The following is a 25029-nucleotide window of genomic DNA, read 5'->3' on the forward strand; positions in this document are numbered from 1 at the left end:
AGTAAAAATGTTCCTAATAAAGTGTACATGAAGTGATATCTAAAAGGTGATAAAAGGCAACTCTTGTCAGACAAGTTAACTTTTGAAAGTGCACACTGTGAGACTGCCATGATACTGATGGACCAGTAGAGGGAGACATTGCCCAAAGTTTCCAGCACTGCTTTTGGTCCAGGCAGTGCAGGAGCCTTACAAACCAACTTTACAACCACACTGGAAACAGTGGTTGTAGCTGCTGTTTGTGTTTGTTTGCTATTGGTGCACTCTAAGGATTTGCAGCATAACTGGCATAATGCCATCTAATCTGTAGCATTGATTTGGAAAGTAACAAATGCACTAGATTACTGTCAGTCTGTCTCTCTCAACCATCCACCTGCCTGTCCGACTGTGTGTTCTTGGACTTTCCATTGTATGGATGGAGTAGAATTTCTGCATTGGTGGTAGTGATGTTTTGCAGTTATTAGAAAAGCTAATGGGCTAATGACAGCTGCAGAGTTACACATCACTGTTATATTTAGCTGACACTTTTATCCAAAGCAACTTACAGTTGATTAGACTAAGCAGAGGACAGTCCCCCCTGGAGCAATGTGGGGTTAAGGGCCTCCCAGTTGACATGAGGCTACTGGCTGTCTCGTACTGTAGCAGCAGTACTGCAGAGCTCTATAAAACACACCAAAGCCTTTTCCCATTCAGTGGCAATAAACCTGAAAGAAAGGGCAGCCAAACTGATCCCTTGTGCTGCCTTCAGAAAGGCCTGCTGTGTACACACACAGTATAACTGCCTCTAGGTGCTGTGGGACTCGACGACCAATTATAGCCAGAGACCGTCTATAGCAGGGGTGCACAACAAGGGCCGATCTGTTTCGGGATTTTGTGCCAACTTCTGGTCTTAATTATTTAATTGACTCAGTCATAACTTATCTCACATGTGTATGAGTACCGGCTACAGCTGCAGACTGCAAGTGTATCCTTAAGATTTAACTTGCTCAAGTACAGGCTTGAACCAGGGAAATTTATGCAGCTGTCAGCAAATGAAAAACAAGGCGACTGGTTGGAACAAAAACCAGTACGCAGACCAGCCCTCGAGGACCGGAGTTGTGCACCCCTAGTCTGAAGGAACTGGAGAGGGTAGGAGGGGTTAGGCAGTGAAGCACCCAGAAGAATGTCTGCTGAGCCCAAAAGAGCTTTCTGCCCATTGACTTCAATGTAAAACCCAGGCTGATTTAACAACCAAAGAAAACCGAATCGGTCAATTTTCTTACATTATGTGTAGTAGTTTCACAATTACTGTTTTGTTCCAGACATTTTTGGAAAATATTGAATTATAATACCTTTGAATTTGTATTGAAATCATATTAAGCCCTCTCTCCAATCTCTTGTCTATGAGGTCTATAAGAATATAATCGAAAATGTTGACTAATATTACCTCAAAGTGATGGAGTAAAACCTGGAATGCTCCCACATATGGAACAAGGACTGAAGTCAAAAGAACAGTCCTGGGTTTTACTCATTACGGTTTGAGTCAACTCCGTAATCGTGTTTTGTGAGAAATCCCCCCCGGTCAGAGCCCCAGCACTTGAAATGGATCCAGGTTTTTGTTAATCATCAATTATCTGGTTTGACTGAAACTGCCCCCTCCCCAATTCACAAGGACAGCCGCATTCCTGATCCCCCGTTTACATCTGAGTGAGACTCCTGCTCTCTAGCTTTCACATATTTCAACTGAGTCATTCAGACTGCATTCATTATTTAGAAATTGTTTAACTATTTGAGGTCGTTTACATCCTCTGTTAGTTGCAATGACAGTAGACATTTGAAATCTGAATTAACACCATCGGCTTAATTTTGCTGGTTTGTATTCATCTATACACTTTTTATACATTTTAGTTGGACAAAGGTTTTGTGCCAAATTATTATTATTTATTCATTTTTAAGATTCATATTCATACATATGCTTCTAGTTCATTAACAGAGAATTTATCCACGAAATAGGAGTTTAAAAGGCTTTGCCTTACAAAATAAAAACAAATTCATAACGTGGTTGGCTTTAACAAAATGTAAAAAATAACAATGCAATCTTGAGCCTGTGCCATTGGAAACGCAGCCGATGAGCTGGATAAAGACAGAAACAGTGGAGCTGCCCGTGTCTGCAGCTCGGTTCAGAGCTAGCTGCAGTGGAGCTGTGAGCTGCTGAATCTGAACCTAAAGCCATCTGCTCTGCTGGCATTCATCATCGATACAGACTGTGTTTGTGATCAAACACCTCAGTCATGTTCCAAGACAATCCTTTCACCGTATGACCTTAAAGTGGCAATCTATGATTTCTTTCAGATGAACAAATACCATTTAAGACATATTTCTGGGCATTTCTCTAGCAATGACCATTGAGACTGTATGAGATTGTATAATTTCATTTCTGTACATTAGAAAGTTAGTGGCGGGCCCTGACCTGAATGGAAATCCACACAGGGAAATCACAGAAGCCAATGGAAGAAACAAGTGTTGCGAGTGTGTAGTTTGCGTGCCAACTTCAGGCAGTAATGCAGTTTTAGTGGCATTAACACAATAGGACGAGGAGTTTGAGCACAGCTGTCTTTGTCTGAAGTAACAACATCGGATGAAAGTACAAGTACTGAAGAGACCGAAAAATGGAAACCACACCTACAATCACAAGAAGGAAAACGTGTGAGGAGGCTGTATGTTGTGGGGAACTATGGGAATTGAAGTGTAGAATAGACCTGTTATGACCACCAGTCACCATGGGTGGCTGCTGAATCCTACAAAACTGAGGAAATCATAGATTTCCAAAAACAAATGTTTGTCTGTTGTTCTGTTCCCCATTCTGGAGAGAACCTCGGAAACTAGATGTTTTAATCTCTTATAAACAGCAGCTCCAGTTTGTTCCCCTGAGCCCGTCTGTGTGTCTCTGGGCTCACAGAGAAACAAGCCCTGTGTTTTTTGAGTCCTGGAAACTTGGGCTGGAAACTAGCCTACCTTTCTCCCACCGCCCAAAATCACTGATGTGGATTATGGGACCCAACTGTCGTTTTCTTTTACCCTCTACTTAAAGGCATAGTTCACTTTCTGCAGTTTTAGTCCATGTTTTTACCCAGAGCCAGACATTTTAGATACTTTGAGGTTTCTGATGACATTAACAAGCTGCTTTGAAGGTTTTTATGGTTTAGCTTTAGACCACAAACTTGTGAAAGCCTTATACCAACCACTGCTAAGCCAGCACATCAGACACATCTGTCAGTATCTAGAATATCCTTTGCATTAGAACTGAAATACTAAAATATGAAACTCAAATACAGAAAAAACAGAAGTAAACCATCCTTAGAACAGGCTAAATCCCACATTTGTTTTCGTAAATACCAGAGTAATTCTGTTTGCGTGTTAGCCAATACCAGCGAGCAGTTCTGCATTTCCCCACATCATCGCTTGAGCACACCTGACCCCAGATTGTCATGAGACATTTTGTTTATCAGCGGTCTTTCCCTTCATCTTGCCTGACTACATTCCTTCAGAAACTTTGACACCAGGCCTGACGTCACAGAAGAAGTTTCATCCTGATTGGTTGAAGGGGAGGTCAGGGGGTCAGGAAGGGTGGAGGAGGGGCAGGGGTTCCTCCTGGGCTGGGTGGAGTGAGAGCAGGTGCTGGAGAAGTGTCTGACTGTGACAGCAGGCTGTGCTGTGTCACATTTACCAACATTTACTTGTTCATCCACGCTTAAGATGTAACAAGCCGAAGTGTTGGGAAATGAATACCATATTCCTCTGAAATTGCACCTCTTCTCTATACTTTTACTTTTATAGCTAATTAATATGACAGTCAGCGCCCGCTTTGGCAGTTAATTTCAACGGAGAGAAAACTAAACGCCCACTGCCAATCCAAGTTATGTCACGGACCCAACATGGAGCCAAGAGGAACAATCCCCAAGCAGTGACTTGAATAAAATAAAATAAATAATAAAAATGACTGTAAAATAACTTGCTTTCAGTCACAGAAATTCACTCAGGCACTTTTGTACCTGTACAATTAACAGGGCTAACCAATTAAAAATCAACTGAATCCTGGTTCAATTGTTTTTTTTGTTTTTGATAGGGGCGGGTGCCTCTGAGGCATTCTCCCCCCCCCCCCCCCCCACACACAGAAGTGGTCACAGATGGACAGGGGCCCAGGGCTTTCTTAAATTCCTAAAATTCTTCACCTTCCCTTTTCTCTGCTCGCTTACCGAGGCCTTCGGCCAGGAGGTGGGGCCTGCTCCGGGCCTCAGAGGGTCTGGTGTGCACCTGAAACAGCCGTGTGGTAACCCGGAGCAGACCCGCCTCCACCACGACGAACACAGAACCTGGGGAGACGGTTATTCTACGCAGTGGAAAAGGACGCTTTAGCACCTTTCCTAAACTACCATCAAGTCTACCAGCGTTCACTTCAGCTGCCTGCGCTCGGTCTGATTTTGAGCGTTAGAAATGAGTTTTTTGCGTGTTTGAAAGTTGAGGCTCCTCCTGGGTTACATATTGGGAGTTGTGGAACTGATACAGGGGTATTCAGCTGTAAAAACAAGCGGGGAAGTGGGCATGGAGACCTCATCAGCCTCATGCTGTTTCCCCTGTTCAAAGACACGTCCGTATCCTTACCGATCTTCTGGAACTGGTACAGTAGTCATAGATAAGCTGAACTGGAGGTGAGAGCAACACTAGTTTCCGCGATATGACCTATACGCCAGTGAAACGGCTCTTTCAGGGGGAATTTTTAGAGGGCAGGGAGTCAATTTACCAGGAAGTGAATGTAAAAAAACCAAAAAAAACACAAGTATTGCAATTTTTTGGAATATATACTTGAAGATGTGTTCATATGGTTATGAACAATTGATTAATTGAGGAAAAAGTTTATTGTGATTTCAGCTTGTCTTTAAGCTGTAGGGAAACAAGTGGGGGAATGGGCATGGTGACCTGGGTGGTCCAACACCCACCACCTCAGTCTCGTGGCACACTTCCCGTTCAAAGACGCTTTCACAGCCTTTAGACACGGCTGGCAAATCCAAACCTGACGGAAGCCCTGCTCTCTCCCTGCTGGGGGACTGTGACCTGACCCCGTCTCTAAAGCGCGAGGGAAGAGCCATCACCCATGTTCCACCCCCTCCCCGTTGCCCCCTAACCCTCTGTAGAATCCTGCAAATTGACTACCGAAACATTGTTCGTTTCCATGGTAGCCATATCGTGTGCGTGTGTGTGTGTGTGTGTGTGCATACCTTTCCCTTGACCATACCTGCAGTTATCACCCTGGCCCACAGTCTGCGTTTGAAACGGTGAAGTTAGCAGTGGACCAGCGGCTCACATCCAATCACTCGTCTCTTTGAGCTGCACACAAGGTCAGCTTATGTAACCAGCCCCACAGAACTCTGGGATTTCTCCTTCGCGATGGGACCCAGCCAGATCACAGACCAGGTTTTGTGAAATCACCACTCAAACAGCATGTCATTCCGCAACACCCATGAAGGAAGACAAAGACTCTTCTTTAAGCCTGATTTACACTTCACATACCCTGGAGACAAATGTCATGTGCCGAAATTTATGCATTTTCAACAGAAGAAAACGTTCCACTGCACTCTTCCCCCCTCAGCGTCGTGCACCTGTAGAATTATTTTGTCATATGGCAGACAGTCAAACCTTGTCACACTGCTCTGATTGGACAGCCAGATGGACTATTTTCAAAAAAGTACTCGGCTGTTTGCCGACTTGTATTAAATCAGGCTTTACAGCCCCAAAAGCACACTCCCTTTATGATGTTTGAATCTCTGCACACCGCTTCTGTTAAACACCAGACTCATATGTTTTTTTTTGTTGTTTTTTTTTTTAAGCCCAGATTTACACTCAATTGCACAGGCATTCAGCTTCATGGTTCTGCATTTCAGAACAGGATTTCAAACGGAAAAGTCCAGTGATAGCCTGTAAGGTGTGAGGCTCCATACGTTAGCGGTGGTAATGATTACCCTTCGGACCGTGGGGGTGGGCAGGAGATGGAGGAAAGGGGGTCGAGGGGGGTCTAAGTCAGAGCCTGCTCCGAAGAGCTTAGATGAAAAAGATGGCACTTTCAACTAAGTTGTTCCCTGTTCAACTTTAGCCTAGCCGTACCAGAGGCCGGGAAGTGCCATGAGCGTGTAGTGTAGTGCAGTTACGCGATTCCACTCTTCCTCTCTGAGAAAAGCCAGGGAAAAGTTTTAATTTCAAGACAGTGTGCACGTGCGATGGCAAACAACTGCAAGAAATTGCTTTATCCTCTGCATTAGCGCTATATTTCACCAAAGTAAACCGTCCATTTTTGTACCAAACAATATGGGCCTTCCAACGCCCTGTGCCCATAAGGACTCAAAGTATGGCTCATCCTAAGAAACCTTCCAAAAGAGACCCATTGTAAAAGAAAAGTATACATAAGTAGATTTAAACACGGAACAGATTACCCTCGGAGTTGGACTGCTCTATTGTTTGTCTTGTACAGAAGCTGAGCCCTAATCCACAGCTCTGTAATGGGACGGACCATTGTAGCCTATGATATGACGATGAAACTGATCCTTGTGAAAATGATAGCTTTTGCACAGAACATACTAGCACATCTCCAATCTTAACCAATGAGGTTCCTTGGTTGAAGGACAACGGGACAACGTTTCCCATGAGCCACTGTGACTCACCTCGACTCACAGTGAAGAGCTGATCATTTTCCGTTCCGTTTTTCTCTCCAAAATTGTGAGTCAGTGATGCGATTTAAAATCCGAACCAAACTAGCAGTGCCCATGTTGCATCGATGACTACGATTCTACTGTGAAGAGCTGGACTTCACACAAACACAAACTACATCCAAACAGCAATTCATGCGTCTATACTATTGTACAACACAGGTCATGCTTGGAAACCAACTAATCTGTCTGAATCAAAGCAGTTCTGCAAGGAACAGTGGGTTAAAATTCCTCCACAGCGAAGTAAAAGACTGATATCAAATTGCAGGTTGCAATTTAGCCTTTTGGTCGCAGTTAGGCCTATTGCTGCTAAAGGTGGTGTAGCCAGTTACATTTAAGGGGGCAATTACCTTTCCACAGAGGAGATTTGGCTGTTTGATTAATTAATTTAAAAACAGGCTTGCATTTACTCAAGTTTGCTTTATCTACTATTACATATTGTCTAAAGATCTGAAACCGATCAGTATAGGGCTATTCTATGCCAACTCCAGGAGGTTGCACCATCGGACTTCTTTGATTTTCTCTTTCCGTGTGTTGGTAGACCATTGTGAGAATGAAGCTTCATACTCCGTAACTTTTTGCTGGTAGAACCTTGTAAAGTTTGCTTGAAATCAGGAAAGGGGCAAATAATTTCATGGCACAGCATAACACTGAAGCACCAAAGAGTTATGCTGAAGGAGCCGCATTTCAGGAAATATTTCGCTGATCCTCTCACTCTCAGCGTCATGGAGGAAAAGTATTTGTTGATTTTGGCGGTCTCCTCCGGGGTGTAGATCTCCGTGATAAGACTTTCACAAGAGACGGTTTTGTGAGTTAAGCAGAAGATCCAGTTCCCTCGTTGTCACGGTCAACGTCTTTTCGAAAGTCTGCCTTTTCTAAACCTGCCGAACGTGTGCGCAAGCAGGAATGACAGGCTCAGAACAGAGACCTTCCGGATACTTCTGCCCCTCAAACAGACCACGGAGCCGAGGAGCCATATTACTGGTATTACTGTTATTCATTTAAATCAGCAGACACCCAGGAAGCCTTTTGTTGTTGAAGCCTTTTGTAGCTGCATTTTCCCTTTATGAAGCCGGATGTTTTATGCTTCCTTTCATGCTAAGCTTCTTGCTCCCGGGTATGACTGCTTTGCCCCAACAAGGGGTTAAACTGGCAACTCCCTGGTTTAAACTGCCAAGTCCATTAAACACAACACCACATTATACAAGTCTATGAGTGCGAGCGAGTTCATGCGGTCATGGCTGTAACAGCACTTGTTGTTGAGGCAGAATGCACTGATTTTAGGCGGATCAAGTACTCAGATGCATTTTCATACCGTGTGTTTTAAAAGGTAATCTGTGCAGCCTGGCCAATAAAAGGCCCTTAAATTATAAAATGCAACCCTAAAAAACAAAAGCCCGACTCCATTGAGCAGCTGGAGTGTGAGCCCAGGGGGTGCAGTGAAAGGCGGCCTCCAGCAGGAGGAGCTGTGGGACGCACATTCCAGAGTGTTCCGCCAGCGCTGCTCCTGTGACCACTCCTGGCTCACCTCCGCCCGGCTCCGGAGCAAGACCCGCTCTCCCCCTCCCATCTCCCCACCAGGGAGAGGCCGCTCACTTCGTCAGCAGCAGGAGCGCCCGCAGTGTACACTTCACGCGGGGAGCCAGGCATTCTTCACCAGCAGCGAGGCTCCTCTTCGTTCCCTCCCGCTTCTCTGACAACAGACCAGCCCTGAGCGAGAGAGGAGGCGGAGCCTGAGCGCTCAGCGAATGAAGAGAGAGGGGGCGGAGTCTGAGGGCTGAGCACTGAGCGAATGAGGAGGGAGGGGGGCGGAGTCCCCGTGCTCAGGGCAGAGCTCTGGCAGACAGCTGATCACTGCCGTGGTATTCGAAGCTGGGAGGCAGAGAGTGAGAGTGAGAGAGGGAACTGGAGCAAAGGAGTGCGAGAAACGGAGGAAGGTTTGGAGGAGTCACCGAGAAGGTTCTGGGAAGAAGCTGGAAGAGGTTTTTTTGGGGCATTTTCAGCAGGGCGGAGGAGCCTGGAGGGGAGGCGCTGCAGTGAAGCTCTGAGGATGAAGAGCGGGAGGAAGCATCGCTGAGGGATGTACAGACAGGGCGAGCGTGCTGCTGGCTGGATGTAAACACCGGGGGAGCGTGGTCATTCGGGGGCTGCCCATGTGATAAAGCCCCGTATCCCAGCCTTGGGAAGAGAGAGAGAGAGAGAGGTGGGCTGAGGCGGACATCTTGTCAGAAGCCTCTGTCGGTTCTGCTGGGTTCTGCGGACCCAGCCCAGCGAGATGTCCTGGGCTCTGCTCTCCCCCGTGCAGTGGGCCAAATGGACCTGGTCCGCAGTTCGGGGCGGAGGAGAGGAGCAGGAGGAGGAGATGAAGGAGGAAGAGGAGGAGGGAGAGACAAAGGTGGAGGAAGAGCTCTGTCGTGAGGAGGATAGGCAGTTCCCTCGATCTGGGAGGTACAGAACCATGAGAGTGTGTGTGTGCCTGCCTGTCTGAGTGCACATGGTGGAGTTTGTGTGTGCATGCCTGTGTGTTCACATTTGTGTATGGTTTGTGTGCCTCTGCGCACACGTGTTTGTACACATTTGTATTTGGGTTGTGTGTGTCTGTGCGCGCGTACGTGGTTGTGCATGGGTGTGTGTGTGTGTGTGTGTGCCTGTGCGTGTGCATGTCTGTGCCTGGAGGGGAGGATGCCTTCAATTCCACGTGTCAGAGTGAGGCTCTGTCGAACGCAGCGCTTTGTTTACGGGTGTGACGTCATAGTGGGGAGAGGCGCGGCGGGCGGACAGACAGACAGACGCACTATATCCTCATTAATCAGAGCGTAGGGGTCTGCTCGGCACGCTCGCTCGCTAATGGCCGCGCGTTCGCTGGAGCGTTGTGGGGGGGGCTCAGACAGAGGTGTAATGACACCCCCCTTCCCCTCCCCCGCTGTGAGGGGCTCACCCATCAGACTGATCTGAGATCTGTGATGAGCTCACAGGCCCCGCCCCGTGTTTACACCCAGTTCTCTCTGCTTGAGGTCGCGGCAGACCACAGCGGCAGCCCACCCAGACAACACCGCCGGCCCACCTCCTGATCAATTAACACGGTAACGCAAATGTGGCACGTTCCTTCAGCGTTCACGGCCAGACCTGGCACGAGAGAGCGAGGTGTGTGTGTGCGCGCGCGTTTACATTGCACGGTGTGTGTGCGCGCGCATGTGCATGTATAATATACATGGATGTATGCATGTGTGTTTAGGTATACACGTGATTATATCATTTTTTTAATCATCTTTCAATATACAAAATTCATGATTGTTATTTATTGTTTTTGTATAATGTTTGTAAAATTGTTTACTATACTTGGGCAACACTATTTTATTAAGCTCCATTCGAATCGAGAGAGAGGGAGAGAGATGTAGTTGATGAGATTTGGTTGTACTAGTGTGTGTGTGTGTGTGTGTGTATGTCGACACGGTGCTCAGTCAGCTGTACGCACTGGCACCCCCCTGTGGAGGGAGGGTGGGTGTTCAGGTACACTATGTACCGCAGTGTCATTAGAGGAGATCAGCAGGCAGGTACACCAGCCCTGGGCGTGTCATTTTAATATGGCTTTTAATAGCAGGGGGGTCCCCAGTGACCCATCCAATCCCAGCTATTTTAATAACCCCTGCCGTCTCCACCTCGCTGTACACGGACTGATCTGGTGCAAAATGGCGGCCATGCATCATTCAAGCGTGTATGTGCCAACTTCTGCTCGGTTTAATTAGCACAATCTTTTATGAATTGATATTCTAAGCTTCATTTCTTGAAAGTCCTCATTTCCAGTGATAACGAAAACCTGTATGCTGTGCATTTAAACGAGCGGTTTTGGACTTCTGTGAAGTTATGATATCATAACAATACGCTAATTTGCTAATTTAGCTAACAGAGGTTCATTGATGTTACTGAGCCTTAAAGACAGTCACTAAAACGGCCTGTTTTAGCTCATGAGAGGTGCTAGAGAAGACATGTAAAACTGGATAGAGATTGTTTTAGGTAGTTAAAACCACAGGGATATCAGGGCCTAAAATAAAACACTGGAGAGGTGTCCAGCAAAGGCCAAAAAATGTCAGGATAGCCAGAAACTGATACACCTCTCGTTGCCCACCTTGTTGTCTGGACCATTTGGTGTTCCCAGGAGCAGAGGAGCACAGGTACCATGTCCACAGCTGCACTGAGGGAGACTCACCCAGCAGATCATGGCTAGTACTCCCTGTGACTGTTCCCCTCCCTGCCTCTCAGAAATAAAGGCACCAAAAGTGCCTGAAAAGGAACAAATGCTTGTCTCTGGGGAGGTACCCTACTGGTACATAAAAATTGTACCCCCAGCCAGCATTATACGATCAATTTGTAAATTTTTTGCTTGGAAAACGAAACGAGAACATTACTGTATTTGGATACATTTGGGAAATGTACCTCCACTGTCAGTTTATTTCTGAGAGCGTGTGGCTTTAACAGGGACAGGTGAGGGGTGGACCCAAACACAGGTGCTACCTGAGCTGCAGGTGTTCAGAGACAGCACAGGGGGGGTGAGGGGGTCCCAACGTTTGCCTCTTCCCTTCACCTCCGGGGCCAAACCCGAAGCTGCTCCAGTGCCCGCCAAGAGCAGAACCTCCCCATCGCTCTTCTCCAGGAGAGAAACCCAGCGGCTAAAGACGGCAATCTCAACTATCAGCTCCTATTCCGCTTTAGCCCAGCCGCGCGTGAGGCTGGGAACTGCCATGAGCTCATGGGCGTAGTTACGCAAGTCCACTGTCGCTCTCTGTGAAAAGCCAGAGAAAGCGTTCAATTTCAAAACCCAACCCATCATAAAAACAGCGCTGAAGACTGCATAAGCAGATTTAAGGACGGAGAAATTGTGCCGCGGAGTTGGACCTCTCTCTCTATCGTTTCTCTCTGAAACAGCAGCTGCACTCTCCGCTGCACTCCCCAACCACCCCCCACCCCTCCCCCGTCTCTGATGCGCTGCAGCTTTCAGAACCTCTGGAGGGCAGAGACAGGATGGGGGGGGGGGGGGTGACAGGGGGATCGGGTCGGTTACTCTCCCTGTGAACCGTTTCGGGGTTTTATTTGCCTTTGATGTTCCGGGTCCCCAGCGGGCAGCATGAGCCAGGGTTTTTTTGGCTGTTTGCCTTCCCACAACACCCCCCCTCCCAGAAACTCAGGAGATCAGGCAGGTAGGGCCAGGGGTGTGTCTGGAGGCAGCTCATCACATTCTCTCTCTTTCCCTTTGTCTTTCTCCCTCAGCTCTGACTCCGAGGGCAATTTTGGGACCCCAGAGGTGCACACGCCCATTAGCGCCCCAGCAAAGGAGCTGGTAGAGCTGGAGGACCCCAACGCGAATGGCACAGGTAAGACTGCACACTGGGGCTCAGAGCAGGATGCCGGTCCTCACTCCTGGTCTTGGAGAGCCGCAGGGTGGGCTGGGGTCCTCACTCCTAGTCCTGGAGAGCCGCAGGGTGGGCTGGGGTCCTCACTCCTGGTCCTGGAGAGCCGCTGCATCTGCTGGTTTTTGTTGTTACTCAGCACTTAACTGATCAGTTCATGCAGTCGTTTACACAGTGACCTCACCCTGGTTTCTCGGGTCTGAATTGGTATTAAGGTGAAAAAATTCAATACAAGCAGACCCTGCGGCTCTCCAGGACCAGGAATGAAGGTCACACAGTCGATACACAGGTAGGATGCAGCTGTTGGACCCTGCTCCAACAAGGTGACTAACCTGCATTGCTCTAGTACAGTATATCTCCAGCTGTGCAAATGGACGCGGAGTCAGTTTCTCTGGATAAGAGCATGTGATTTAAATGGCAGGCGTGTTCGGTTCACCTATGAGTGCCTGTCGAGACGGAGGTCTTGAGATCCAGCTTTGTGATTACCGAAGCCAGGTTGGCACTGTTGTCACGTGAAGCGGGAGCAAGTCTGCTCACGGTCGCCATGGTAACAGCAGAAGGAGAACCCAACAGCCACTGGAGGACAGCGCTTCGATCGCGTGTGCTCGACACGTGCACGTCACCGAGGGACCGTGCACCACTGCCCGTCTTTCCCATCCACAGAGATAGCAGTATCAAATTCAAATTGCTTTATTGGCTTGACAAGATACAGCTTATGTTGCCAAAGCACAGAAAATAACAAGGAACATACTCCACTGAGCACATTATCATACACAGTAAACACCATAATTAATTGCACAGTTACACATTTGTTATATTGTGAACTGAGTTTGAGGATACAATGACAATGAGGTTGAATTGAGTGTAATTTTTAGACCCCCAAAAGGAAACAGGCTGTGTTTACCATGTTGGTTTACCACAGTGCTGGACTATTGCTCCCATCATTGTGCTTTCTCTGCACAATTCTGACACCTCAGTGGAATGCTCCCTGAACTACTGAGGTGAAATAGTACTGTATAGATCATGGGTTTTCCACATACAGTGTTTAGTGTCTTTAGATAGCTTGTGTTGTGGGAAATAGTTTTGTGTCATTGGTGGTGTGGTACACTGGTTGCTGAATAAAGATCTTATAGGAATAAACCACAGGTAATGCAAGTTACCTGTGAGTCAGCATCCAAAAGATTAACCAGATTTATTGGACATACAGAGATAACATCAGCAGGGCCATTGTTACCGCCGTCTTGTGACTCTTTATTTGATGATTTGTTGTTTTTCCTGTAAACCCTGGGTAAATAGAAGGAGACGTGGAATAGTTCAAGGAGACTCGCCAATATGACCTCCTGCGCACCATTCGTGCATAGCCATTCATATTAAGAAATGTAATTCTTGTAGCCCATTGTAATTCTATTTCTGCAATGCACATTGTTTAATAAATTATATTAATTTGAACCTGCATAACAGACATAGACAACCTAGGATACCCGCACCCTGTAGTCACTCGCCTATACACCAGTGCCGTCACAAGATACATTAGTGTATCATTGCAGGCTATACAGGCCAGAGGCACGTCCGCGTCTACACAGATAGATAGCGATCATAGAGAGCCACACTATTGTTCATTTTCAGTTCCTTTTGTTGAACTGTTAGAACAGAGGAGCAGTTTAATTTATCTTTAGGAGTCAGATAAATGAGAACAACATTAAATTAACCCAGTTCCAGTAGCATTGGTCAGACTACATGCGTGTAATTCACCTCTCAGGTACTTCCTTCCACCTTTTGGTGTATTTGGGGGGTTCTTACAGATCCATATCGGATGAACCGTTTAGAAATTATATATGGGGGGGCGGGGGGGCTTTTGGTCATTGTCCCCCCATTTTCAGGCATTAAAAATTATTGGACAGTTTAACAATGTACAATACAGTAATAATAAAAATATTTGGTCGCATATCCTTTGCATGCAATGACTGCTTGAAGGATATCTTCCCTGGTGATGCTCTGCCAGGCCTGTACTGCAGACATCTTCAGTTCCTAGTTTTGGCTTTTTGCCTTCAGTCTTCTCTTCAGCATGTAAAATGCATGTTCAGTTAGATTGAGATCTGGTGATTGACTTGGGCCAGTCAATAATTTTTTGCCACCAGAAACCCCTTCTTTGCTTGAGCAGACAATGCTTTAGGGCCATTATCTTGTTGTATGATGAAGTGCCTTCCAATACGTTTGGTTATTTAAAGCATCACTGCAATACTTACTCACCAAATGGTCATAATTGGGGGGGGGGTGTTGTAGGTCCTGAGAGAAACAAACCCCCTTGATTTGCTACAATCAAATAACAGCCTTGTCAAAAGCTAGTGTGTAACTCCTCGCTACAATGACAGGACACTCAAGTCTGAGTGACAAGTCTAGATTTCATTAAATCAGAACATGGATTTGAAGCAGGATTGTACAACCTCCTGTCATTTAGGCCTACAATGCAATGTGTCCAGTATAAATCACACTTACATTTTTCATGCAGAGAATTCCCATGGCAATACTGCTATTTTTGCCCCCTCAGTACAATTTCTGAAAAGCTACACAAGTAGCCGTGTCTTAGTTGGCTACCAACATACCGCCAACGTGTGGGGATTAACGCTGCCCTAGCGCCGACGGTAATTTCAAATTGGATATTTAACGGAGCAAAGCGAAGACTCCCCTCCATTCTAGTTGGTAGGCGACTTTCAAATGGTCGGATCACGATAAAGATTTTTTAAATGCCATTTCCGTTGCAATATCCCTGTATCAATTCATATAGGCCTATGATTACGCTGTAGTGAAAATCATCGCATGTTAGGATGGTATTTAGCCTATTTAATCCATCCATCCATCCATCCATTATCTGAACCCGCTTATCCTGATCAGGGTCGCAGGGGGCTGGAGCCTATCCCAGCATACATTGGGCGAAAGGCAGGAATACACCCTGGACAGGTCGCCAGTCTATCGCAGGGCACACACACCATTCACTCACACACTCATACCTACTGGCAATTTAGACTCTCCAATCAGCCTAACGTGCATGTCTTTGGACTGTGGGAGGAAACCGGAGTACCCGGAGGAAACCCACGCAGACACGGGGAGAACATGCAAACTCCGCACAGAGAGGCCCCGGCCGACGGGGATTCGAACCCAGGACCTCCTTGCTGTGAGGCGGCAGTGCTACCCACTGCACCATCCGTGCCGCCACCTATTTAATCCAGACCACATTAATATAATTATGCCATGAACGTCTATATTTTGGCAATATAGATATGCCAAAACATTTGGATAATTTAGCCTCCCGTTATGTAAAAACGGCCAATAATCTAGTCTATAATTTTTCTCATGAATGTAAGCTAATACCTACGATGTTCCTTTTAATGTAGCCTATATGGTTTAGTATGACATTGTCTGGTGATGGAATGGCCTGGCTACAACAAAAAAAGGTCCGATTACTGTGTGCATGCCTGTGGGAGGAAAAACGAAACCCAAGTAAGGCCTGGAAGGCACTGGCACATAGCACTGGCAGCTAGCTTTCACTAACAAATGAGCGGGGAATAAGGTGGACTCACCCAAGCCGCGGGAGACTGTCATTTCAGCCCATGCCAGCCCAGACTTCAGTCTTGTTTTCTCTGCATTCGTTTGGATTCGGGATAGTTCTTGATCGTTTGAGGCAAGGAGAGTGCTTTTCTTCTTCGTCTCCCGTTCTCCGTCACTAAAGCTTCCATTAACAATTTACACGTGGGGGCACTGATTTTGGACGGGAAATGTCGTAGTTTTGCGACACAGCACGTCCTAAAAGATGAAAACATTTGTGTGAGAAGAACGAGATATAACGGCTTACTTTATGGATGTGCGACTATTACCCCGTTTTCGTAAATCTGAAAACGGAGGCCCTGATTGGTCGTTCCTTTTTAATTAGGTTGCATATCTGCTGCGATCAAATGGTTATTACACCATTTTACTGATGAAGGCTATATGGCTAAACTAAAAACGTTGAGTGCAGATCATTTCTGGACGGCATATAAAACAAATTGCTATTTGAAAATACAGAAAATAATATTGGTTTCTTTTTAAGATAAAACAATGTTTGCTAGTGCAATGATACCGTTTTATTGGCATGTTGTAAATAAGGATAATTGAGTATCATTCTTGATGGGGCCTGCAAATGTCTGCATTTTTATAGTTCACTTGATTTAATATAAAATGTAAAATGCACTCTGAACCTTTTGAGGTAATTTCTGCATTCATTGGCGCCAAAGTTCAGCATTATGTCACAGTGTTTGCTGAGCAGACACCTTTAAGCGACGGTGGCCACTTCCCAAAAAGAGGGACCCTGCCCTAGCATAGAGGTCATTGGAGATGAGCAACATAGCCAATAGGCTGGCTAGCAGCTTCGTTTCATACCAATCAAGTGCGCTGATGTAAAACTGAGGAAAATGACACTGCTGTTGAAATTACATTTATACACTAGTTTTATAAATTGCACACCAATATGCACTCAAATTTATAGAGCTGGATACGTACAGAGACAGTTAAAGTAGCCAGAAGCCCATGGGTACAATGCTAATGTGCTCCTGGGGTTTGAGCCTAGAACCCTGGAGTCAAAAGTCAATTTCCTGAACCACTATCTCTCAGTCACGTGTGGTTGACTTGTGTCCACCACCTTGCATGATAAACTGCCATGCGGATTGATGTAATCAGAGCTAACGCTAAGTAGTTCTGTAAGGAGAGCCAGTAAGTGCCTATACGTTCAGGCGGGGGAAGTTGTTTTGCATAGATTTTTGTGGAGTGACTTTCCCCGTCGTATCACCGTGGAGCAGAGAATTGTGAGAGATATTTCCTGTTTATAACCACAAACACCATTTTTAATTTAGAAACGTCAGGGCCTATGACTGGATGCATGTTTTCTTTATTTCTGTTGTGGAAGTACTGCAGAGTTTTCCAAACCAACAAAAACAAATTAACAGGTTTCCTTATTTATGTTTTTTTTTCTGTTAGTCTCTTTTTTATTCCTTGAGCCAATATCTGTCTTTTTTTTGGGGGGGGGGGGGGGGGGGTCACAGCTGTCGGGTTGTGAGATGGTTGAAAGGAAGGAAGACGAAAGCAGATTTTCATTACGGAATGTTTGTGGGGGATCTCCTTGTGCCTCACGCTGCATAAACACCAGTGTTTTACAACTGGGAAACCCTCGCCTGCAACTGCTCTAAGCCTGGAATTACACTATAAACAAAGGATTCATTTAGCGGAAGCAAAGCGTGCCAATCTAGAAACCTACGTACAGTATAGCGTGTACTACACATGCACTACGCAGCCTGTGTAATAGCTATAATCGTCTAGCAGGGGCGTGGAAAGGAATCAAGCTCCATACCATGAACGCTCCACGAACACTGTGCGAAACCAATGCGTCTGGTGTGATTCCAGCCTAACTCCTCATGCTAAAGTCTAAACAGCAGTTCCATCGACTCCACTAGGGAGCAGGTACATCCTGGTCAATGGCTCCTGCAATAGTAAATGCTGGCACAGTGTGCCATCATCCATAATTTATCATCATTTAATATTAAAATGGCAATAACAACCAATGATAATGTAATTCGGTGGATGCTAAAACTGCAGTGAAGAAGTAAACAGGGCCGTGTCCTCAATCGATTGCTTAAACAGTAGGTAGCACTGCCAACACAGTAGTGCTGAACCAGCATGTGTAACTGCAGACATTCAGTAACATATTTGGCTGCTAGAACTCTAATAAGAACTTTAATATTTGCCCTGTGCAGCCTTTGAAGCCCAGTTCACAAACGCATAAAAGTTTCAGAAAATGTTCAGAAATATGGACTTAATGTGCCATCCAGTGATTCCGCTAGTTTTCTTTGCTATGATTATGGGCTAGCAAGCTGTTAATTAATAAGTTGCTGTTCATCAACATAAAAAGAATTGGAGTGAAGGGTGCCTGAAATTCTATTGGTGTTCTGAATCTTGTCACATGCTAATGTGTAGGTTCTCTATTGAGGAAGGCCTGGCCTTCTGTTTATGGCTGTGTGTTTGTGTCTGTTGCTAAAGCAACGCAGGACAGCTGTTCTCAGTCATGTGACACATGTACCATGTGACCTGTCAGTAAATGCCCCCATAGAGGGATGACCCCACCCCTCACCCCCCACCCATGGCACTGTCGCACTTGTTTTTGAACAGTCAGTGATGTGTAGCAGCCCAGGTATGACAGGAATGCTATTCTGTGCCTGTCAACAAACGGTTGCCTCGGCGATGGAATGCTGTCTTTATGTCATAGCTGTGTACCAGAACAGTTCTAGATCATAACCCAAAAACAATATATTCCAGGGTCCTTTTTACAAAGACTTAAATTAAAACACAGGATCAGAGTCAGTGTAGCAGGCTCACAAGAATACATTGAATCTTGAACCTTGATTTAAAAAACCTCTGACATGGCATTGTCTAGAATTCCTACGATAATGTGTGGAACAGCTAAAAGCTCTAAAAACATCTTAAAACTTACCCAGGCTAGCTTAAAATGTATTGTCTTAAAATAATACGTTTGTTATTAAGCTGACACTTGTATCAAAAGTGACAGAGAGAAAACAAAAAGGAAAAAGAGGGCCAAAACGATGTGAACATCAGAAAGATTATGCAAAGACATCAGTACCCAGGCCTGGAGCCTCAGACACTGCCATCCTGCAGTCCTTCTTGTTCATCTCTGACCCTGATGGAAAAGTTTCATGAATAATTCATGTTGTTTGAGTGCAGGATCAGCTTGTCTTGTCATTTTCGCAGTTGAGTTTCCTGACAGGGCATCCATCTTCTCTTGTCAGCAGGTCTGCCAGAGGAGGATAGTCAGCTGATCTCTGACACCGGTGGACTGCATGACTTCCTGGACCAGAACTCCAATCGGAATGAGGTCCACCCCCCGGCTCCCCTGGCCAACGCCTCGGGTGAAGACACGGTCGAGCAGGAGGTGCACTTTGACGAACTCAACAATCTGAGAGACGTGCATCTGCTCCAGATGGTCCCGCCACACGTCCACAAGTCGACCGGAGACGCCTTAGTCGTGCCTGAAGGTGCTACGGAGCCTCTCAAAGAGCAGCTCTGCAACGGCCACGCCGAAGAGGCACAGCCAAAGGCGATACCCGAAAAGGTCAGGCCTTCACCCCTGAACATGAGGGGAGCCTTGAACAGGGCCAACTCGAAGAAAGCGGAAGCCACCAGTGAGGATGACATCGAGATCCCGGTCCCTAAAGCCGGCTACGGTTTTAACCCCGACTGGTATGATGACAACTTCAACCCGTTCTCCAGTGGCGGTTCCAAGCTACAGAACTCTCCACCCCCATGCCGATATCCAACCGGTACCAGAGAGAACCTGGTTCCTGCCCCACAGTACTCACCCACTGGCTGGGTGGACTCACCTGCTGCCCAAGATGACCCAGTCACCACCCGAGAATACTCATCCACCACCCGGAAATACTCAACTGCTGCCCGGGAGGACTCAATAGTTGTCCAAGATGACCCGATCACCACCTGGGAGGATCCAACCACCACCCAGGAATATTCAACCACCACCAGGGAATACTCAGCCACCACCCAGGAAAATCCAACTGCCATCCGGCAGGTCCCAACCGCTATCCAAGGGGACTCATTTGCTACCTTGGAGGATCCAACCACCAGTGTGGAAGACCCAACTTCAACCTGTGAAGTTCCAACTGCTAACCAGACGGACCCTGCTCTTGCACCAGAGTACCGGACCACTGCCAGGGAAGTTCTGACTGCCACCCAGGAAGATCCACCTGCCACCCTAGAAGATCCAACTGCTGCCCGGGTAGACGCAGCTTCCACTCGGGAAGATCCAGCCACACGAGAAGCGAAGCCCATCAAGATGGAATTTGGACTAACAGAGGAGGGTACGGGCGGAGAGCCCAAGAAGCCGCCACTGAGGAAACTGGGAAAGAAGCCTGCCAGCAAACTGCTTGCCCCCAGGAAACACAAGCCCAAACCAGCTGAGCCGGCCCCAGCGCCAGCTGCCACTCACAGCTCAGAGGACGCCCCCGTGGCCAAGACCTCTCACAGCAGCAACGCTAGCGAGTGGGATGACCCCAACTTCAACCCGTTTGGGAGCAAAGCCAAAATGTCCAGCTCCCCAACACTCCCAAAGGGGTCTTACAGTTTTGACCCTGACAGATTCGATGACTCTGTGGACCCCTTCAAGCCCTCTAAAAGCCTAGGTGAGGCAAACACTTTGAAGGTGGCTCCTCCTGCAGAGAAGCTGGCTGATGAACCTGCCAAGCACAAGCTGGAGCTCCCTCTGGAGGACGAGGAGAGGAAGGGCGGGCAGTCGCCAAAGAAGAGTAAATCCAGGATGATTACGTGAGTGACAGATCGTTGTGACAACAGGAACTGATTTTTAGTGTCTTGTTTTGAAAAATCATTTCTTTCAATATTGGTAGAGGTGTGTTTCACATCTGAATCCCTTTAAAACCATTAGGTGTTTTTTGAAAAAGGGATTGTATAACATTTGGTAACATCCAAAAAGAAAGAAGATTTTATGTAGTGTCTTAAGAATAGCACTTGACAGTACAGTGCTCTCTAAGCTATAATGCTGCACCCACTGTTTGACATAGAACAGATACTCCATTGTCCAACAGCACAGTATTCAGTATCTTCTGAGTTGTCTTAAGAAGTGGTTGAGGCTCTTGATTAAAAAAAAAAAAAAAAAAAAAAAGCCTTATTACACAGTATATTGCTATATATTTTTGCATTATTCTGCCTTATAAATATATCCTGAAGAAATCCAAATGGAAATTATATATTATAAGATGGTTGGAACCTCTTCAATGCAGGATTCATGGATTAATGCATAACTTTGCTTTTAATTCTTACAACTTAACTTGTCGCATCTGTTGATTTTCTTTGGGGAAGAACCGCTAGACCAGGGTAACTCAACTCCACAGGACTTGGAGTTTAGCTGCACTGTGCTAGATCAACGCCCCTTCTTATGAACTAACCTTTTCCCTCTGCTAATGTATTGTCTTTTTCCAAAGCTGGCACTTACCTGTTCTTCTTTACTCTCCTTCCATTCTCTAACTGCCCGCCTGCCCTGCCCCGCCCCGCCCTGACCTGCCTTGCCCTGCCCCACACCTCCCTTCTCTATTCCCCTTTCCTTTCGGTTTGCATCAGGACAACTGAGCAAGTGAAGTTTCTCTGTTTTCTGTTGTAAGTACTCTCTCACCCCCCTTTTCCTTCGCAATTTCACGTGCATGTGCTTTGCCCTCTCTAATGTTAAAGGTTACATACTTCAAGGGTCGCAGGTCAGAGATCATGGTGTCAGAGGGCATTTCGAGCCATTCCCTGAACGCCTGTTGGTAGTTTAAGCATTCTAAATACAATATTAAGTTGCAGTTTGAAATACATCTTTGTAACAAAAAAGTTGAACTTGACCCCCACAAAAAAGAAAGCTTGTTTTGTCCAATGAAACGCTCTCTAGGGCTAAGGCTGCTCTTTAAAGGCTAAGGGCTCATTCCAATCACTTTCATTTCATCTGTCCTTGTCTCCTCGTTCCTCGGTAATCGACATGTTCCTTGAAGGAGCTAGGAGCCAGGGGCTAGAAGGCTCTCAAAGAATTCTTGAGCAAGGAAACATAAGCACATCCTTCGTGGAAGTATTTTTTTGGCATGCGAGATGTGAAACGATTGATCTGTGGATCCACCTCTCACTTTCTGCCACATCCGTAATTGACCTGGCTTCAAATTGATGCTTGAAAGAGCAAGGGCATTCAATTTGCCAAATTCATGTTTCTTTGATTCCTCTGTCCTTGCCTCCTCCAATGGACAGAGCTAGGAGCAAGCAAAGGAAAGGAAAGGAGCAGGTAAAAATAAGCTATTTGAAAGGGCCCAAAGACTCTTGCAGGATGAGTTATTCAGCAGCCTTACTAATTGTGACTGCTGGCCTAGTTCTAAAGGCTGTTGCCACTCTTGAGTGTTTTTCACACCAGAGAGGACAAGCTGTGGAAATTTAACGAGCTCTGTAATTACGCTTCAGTTAAATCACAGATTACTCATTCAGGTCCCTACAAAGACATGTAAGCAGCAACAATATGAGGCACAGTAATGGAATGACACTTTTGAGAGATACATTTCATAAAGTGACTAAACCAATGTAAATTCGTTTTTGGATTCCAATTTGTTCTTCCTCATTTCTATTTGCTTTGGTTTCTTTGAATATAATAAGATAAAGATATAAAATAATTGTGAATATCATTTCAAAACAATAAATGACAATAATGTATTGCATAAAAACCTTGTTTCATTAGAAGTTTTAAGAATATGTATGCCCTACCTGCCCCCATTATAGTGGATTCTTCATGAGTCACATCATTATCACAAATTAATGAGACTTTCATTTTTAACTTTGATCTACTAGAGATACATGCCAACCATTAACCACATAACTATTTTTTATGTTAGGAATTGAGAAAAATATAATATATGGTATATTAGTATCTTTCCATGCACTCTCATAAATAAAGTGACAGTGTAGGTACAGTACATTTTACAGTACACATTTACAAATTATACCCTGAAAGTACAGTTAGTTATGTTCTCTTTGGGTACAACGGTTGGGTAATGTTAAAGTTAAGCATTAAATGTGGTTTAAGCTGGATTGGCTCTGCGTCTGACTGCGGTGGCTGCTGTTGTTGCAGGAACGCCTGCAAAGTGGAGAAGTATGAAAATCAGTCTCTGGTTTTGGATGTGTGCGATCAGGTAAGACAAACTACTTGGCTTGCTGGGGTGGCCAAGCAGGTTTTTGAAATGTATTATTGATAAAAGTGTGATTACTTGAAAAATGTATGGAAATGTTTTGTATGGAAATGTTTTGAACTGAAATAACTGTAATAACGGTTGTGTAATTCACACAACCTGCATGGAGAAACAGGCCTCCCAATTCATATGTAGCATTACAAATTCAGCAGATGTCAAAAAGATATTACTGTGCTGTGGAGCTTAATCCATACAATACCACTAAGTTATCCCATCAGAAGTCTACATATATTTTCTGAAATTTTCACTGAAACAAAAATAGACACAGTCAGCCTTGTGTTACATCCACAGGAACCTCAACACCACTTTATATGTTATCTAAGCCGAACGACCATCTCCAACGTGAAGTATATGGCCAATATTTAACAGTAAATACAGTACTGCTTATTCCCAAGGCTCAGTGAATAAGTCCAAAGCTCACGGGCGGAACCGGAGTGGCTCTTCCGGGATTAAACCCCGCAGCCTGCTGGCTCTAAATGGAGCTCCAGGGCGGGTGTTTCTCTCAGGCCCTGCATCCAGTGGGCTCAGAGCCAGCCATGCAGTGCCGTTCTCAGTGCCAGTGCCCTTCCTGCCTGTCACTGACAACCTTGCGGGCCGCGCCGGCTCCTATGGGATCAGTTTATCACCAGAATGCATCTTCTGCTGACTTGGCGCGCCGACAGGAAGCGTGACTCATCACCTTTTGCGGATGATTGTGCTCAGTGGAGCAGCTGCAGGAGCAGGACTGTGGGTCCCTGGGAAGAGGTGGGGGGGGGGGGGGCAGGGGGGCTGGTTCTGGGAGGTTCTGGGAGGTTCTGGATGGTCGAACACATCTAGAAACATACATCCTTATAAAGCATTGTTACTTCTTTCCCACTTTCATCCTGTGTTCATGCTCAGATGATTTAGGGTTTTTTGGTTTTATATCTAGATAATAATAATAATTTTATATCTAGATAATAATAATATCTTTATTATATAAATATAATTTCCAAATTAGATCCTACATTCATAATAAAGTTGCGTATTAAAGTAAAGTACCATTAAAGTATCTGACTGCTTACAATAGCTTTATAACTGCATTCATTTAGCTGCATATAGGCTGCTTAAAACAACCTTGCCGTGACTCCACAAGGTCTCTAACACTGCGGTGGTAACTGAGTGGCTTTCACACGGTTAACTTATACAAGTTTTGCATGTTCAGCAGGACAGTTCGTTTCCTCCTGAGGTGATATTATGGGAGGGGTGTGGCCAGACCTCTGTGAGTGACAGCTGCCCTCTCTCTGCCCGCAGGAGGAGGACGCTGTGGTGACCCAGGCCCCCAGCACGTCTCACAGAGTCTCCCGCGCCACGGACGAGGAGAAGCTGGCCTCCACGGCCAAGGGGGAGAGCGAGAACGAGGCCCTGGAGCGACACGCCCCGCCCGCCAGCCCCCCCGCCAAAACCAGGCCCCGCAGCGAGGGTGAGCCGGCCCGGTGTGACCACACACAGCCCGAAAACACAAACTCACCTGTACATTACAGTTATTTTATCCAACACCACTTACAGCTGATTACAATAAGCAGGGGACAATCGCCCCTGGAGCAATGTGGGGTCATTGTGGCTACACTGGGGATTGAACCACCGACTTTGTGGGTCCTAGTCATGTACCGTAACCACTACGCTACTGGCCGCCCTAATAGTGGCCGCCCTTGAGTAGATCTTATAGTGTCTACACCAGGGCTTGAACCCCAACCGTCATGTACCTTAGCCACTAGGCTATAGGCTGCCCAAAGGAAGCAACGTTCATGAATACACATGAATAAGAATGTGAATGTCAAATCACAAAATGAGAGGACAGTAAATAGAAAGTAACAAAATCTAATCGTATAAGCACTGTCTGGCGTGAAACTCACCAAACACCAATTTTGTTTGGTGAGTTTTAGGGCCTCAGATACTTCAGGAAGTAGGGGGGCTCAGGCTCAGGTAGTGTACTGGACAGGAAGTGATGTCAACCATCTCAAGCCTGGAAAAAGATTTCCAGGGGTGTAGGTCATTCATCAGGTCAATACACACAGGGAACAGGTGTCAACTAAAACATAACATCCC

At 46.0% G+C, this 25029-nt stretch overlaps 1 protein-coding gene across 6 annotated transcripts in view; it reads left to right on the forward strand.

The window, feature by feature from the left end:
* Positions 1-25029, forward strand: part of LOC133141971 (transforming acidic coiled-coil-containing protein 1-like) — a 46140-nt gene that overhangs the window by 10432 nt on the left and 10679 nt on the right. For 2 of the 6 annotated variants that reach the window (XR_009710146.1, XM_061262846.1), the window contains exons 1-6: positions 8605-9182; positions 12000-12103; positions 18967-20512; positions 21323-21358; positions 22845-22905; positions 24235-24403. Coding sequence is in view for 1 of the 6 variants with exons in the window: in XM_061262846.1 (XP_061118830.1) it covers positions 9010-9182; positions 12000-12103; positions 18967-20512; positions 21323-21358; positions 22845-22905; positions 24235-24403 (2089 nt within the window). In the remaining 5 variants the exon portion in view is untranslated. Of the gene's footprint in view, positions 1-8604; positions 9183-11999; positions 12104-18966; positions 20513-21322; positions 21359-22844; positions 22906-24234; positions 24404-25029 lie in introns of those variants that run through there. The other 4 variants (XR_009710147.1, XR_009710149.1, XR_009710150.1 and 1 more) reach the window with 4 other exon arrangements.

Source organism: Conger conger, chromosome 12 (assembly GCF_963514075.1).
Source record: "Conger conger chromosome 12, fConCon1.1, whole genome shotgun sequence".
Classification (NCBI taxonomy): Eukaryota; Metazoa; Chordata; class Actinopteri; order Anguilliformes; family Congridae; genus Conger; species Conger conger.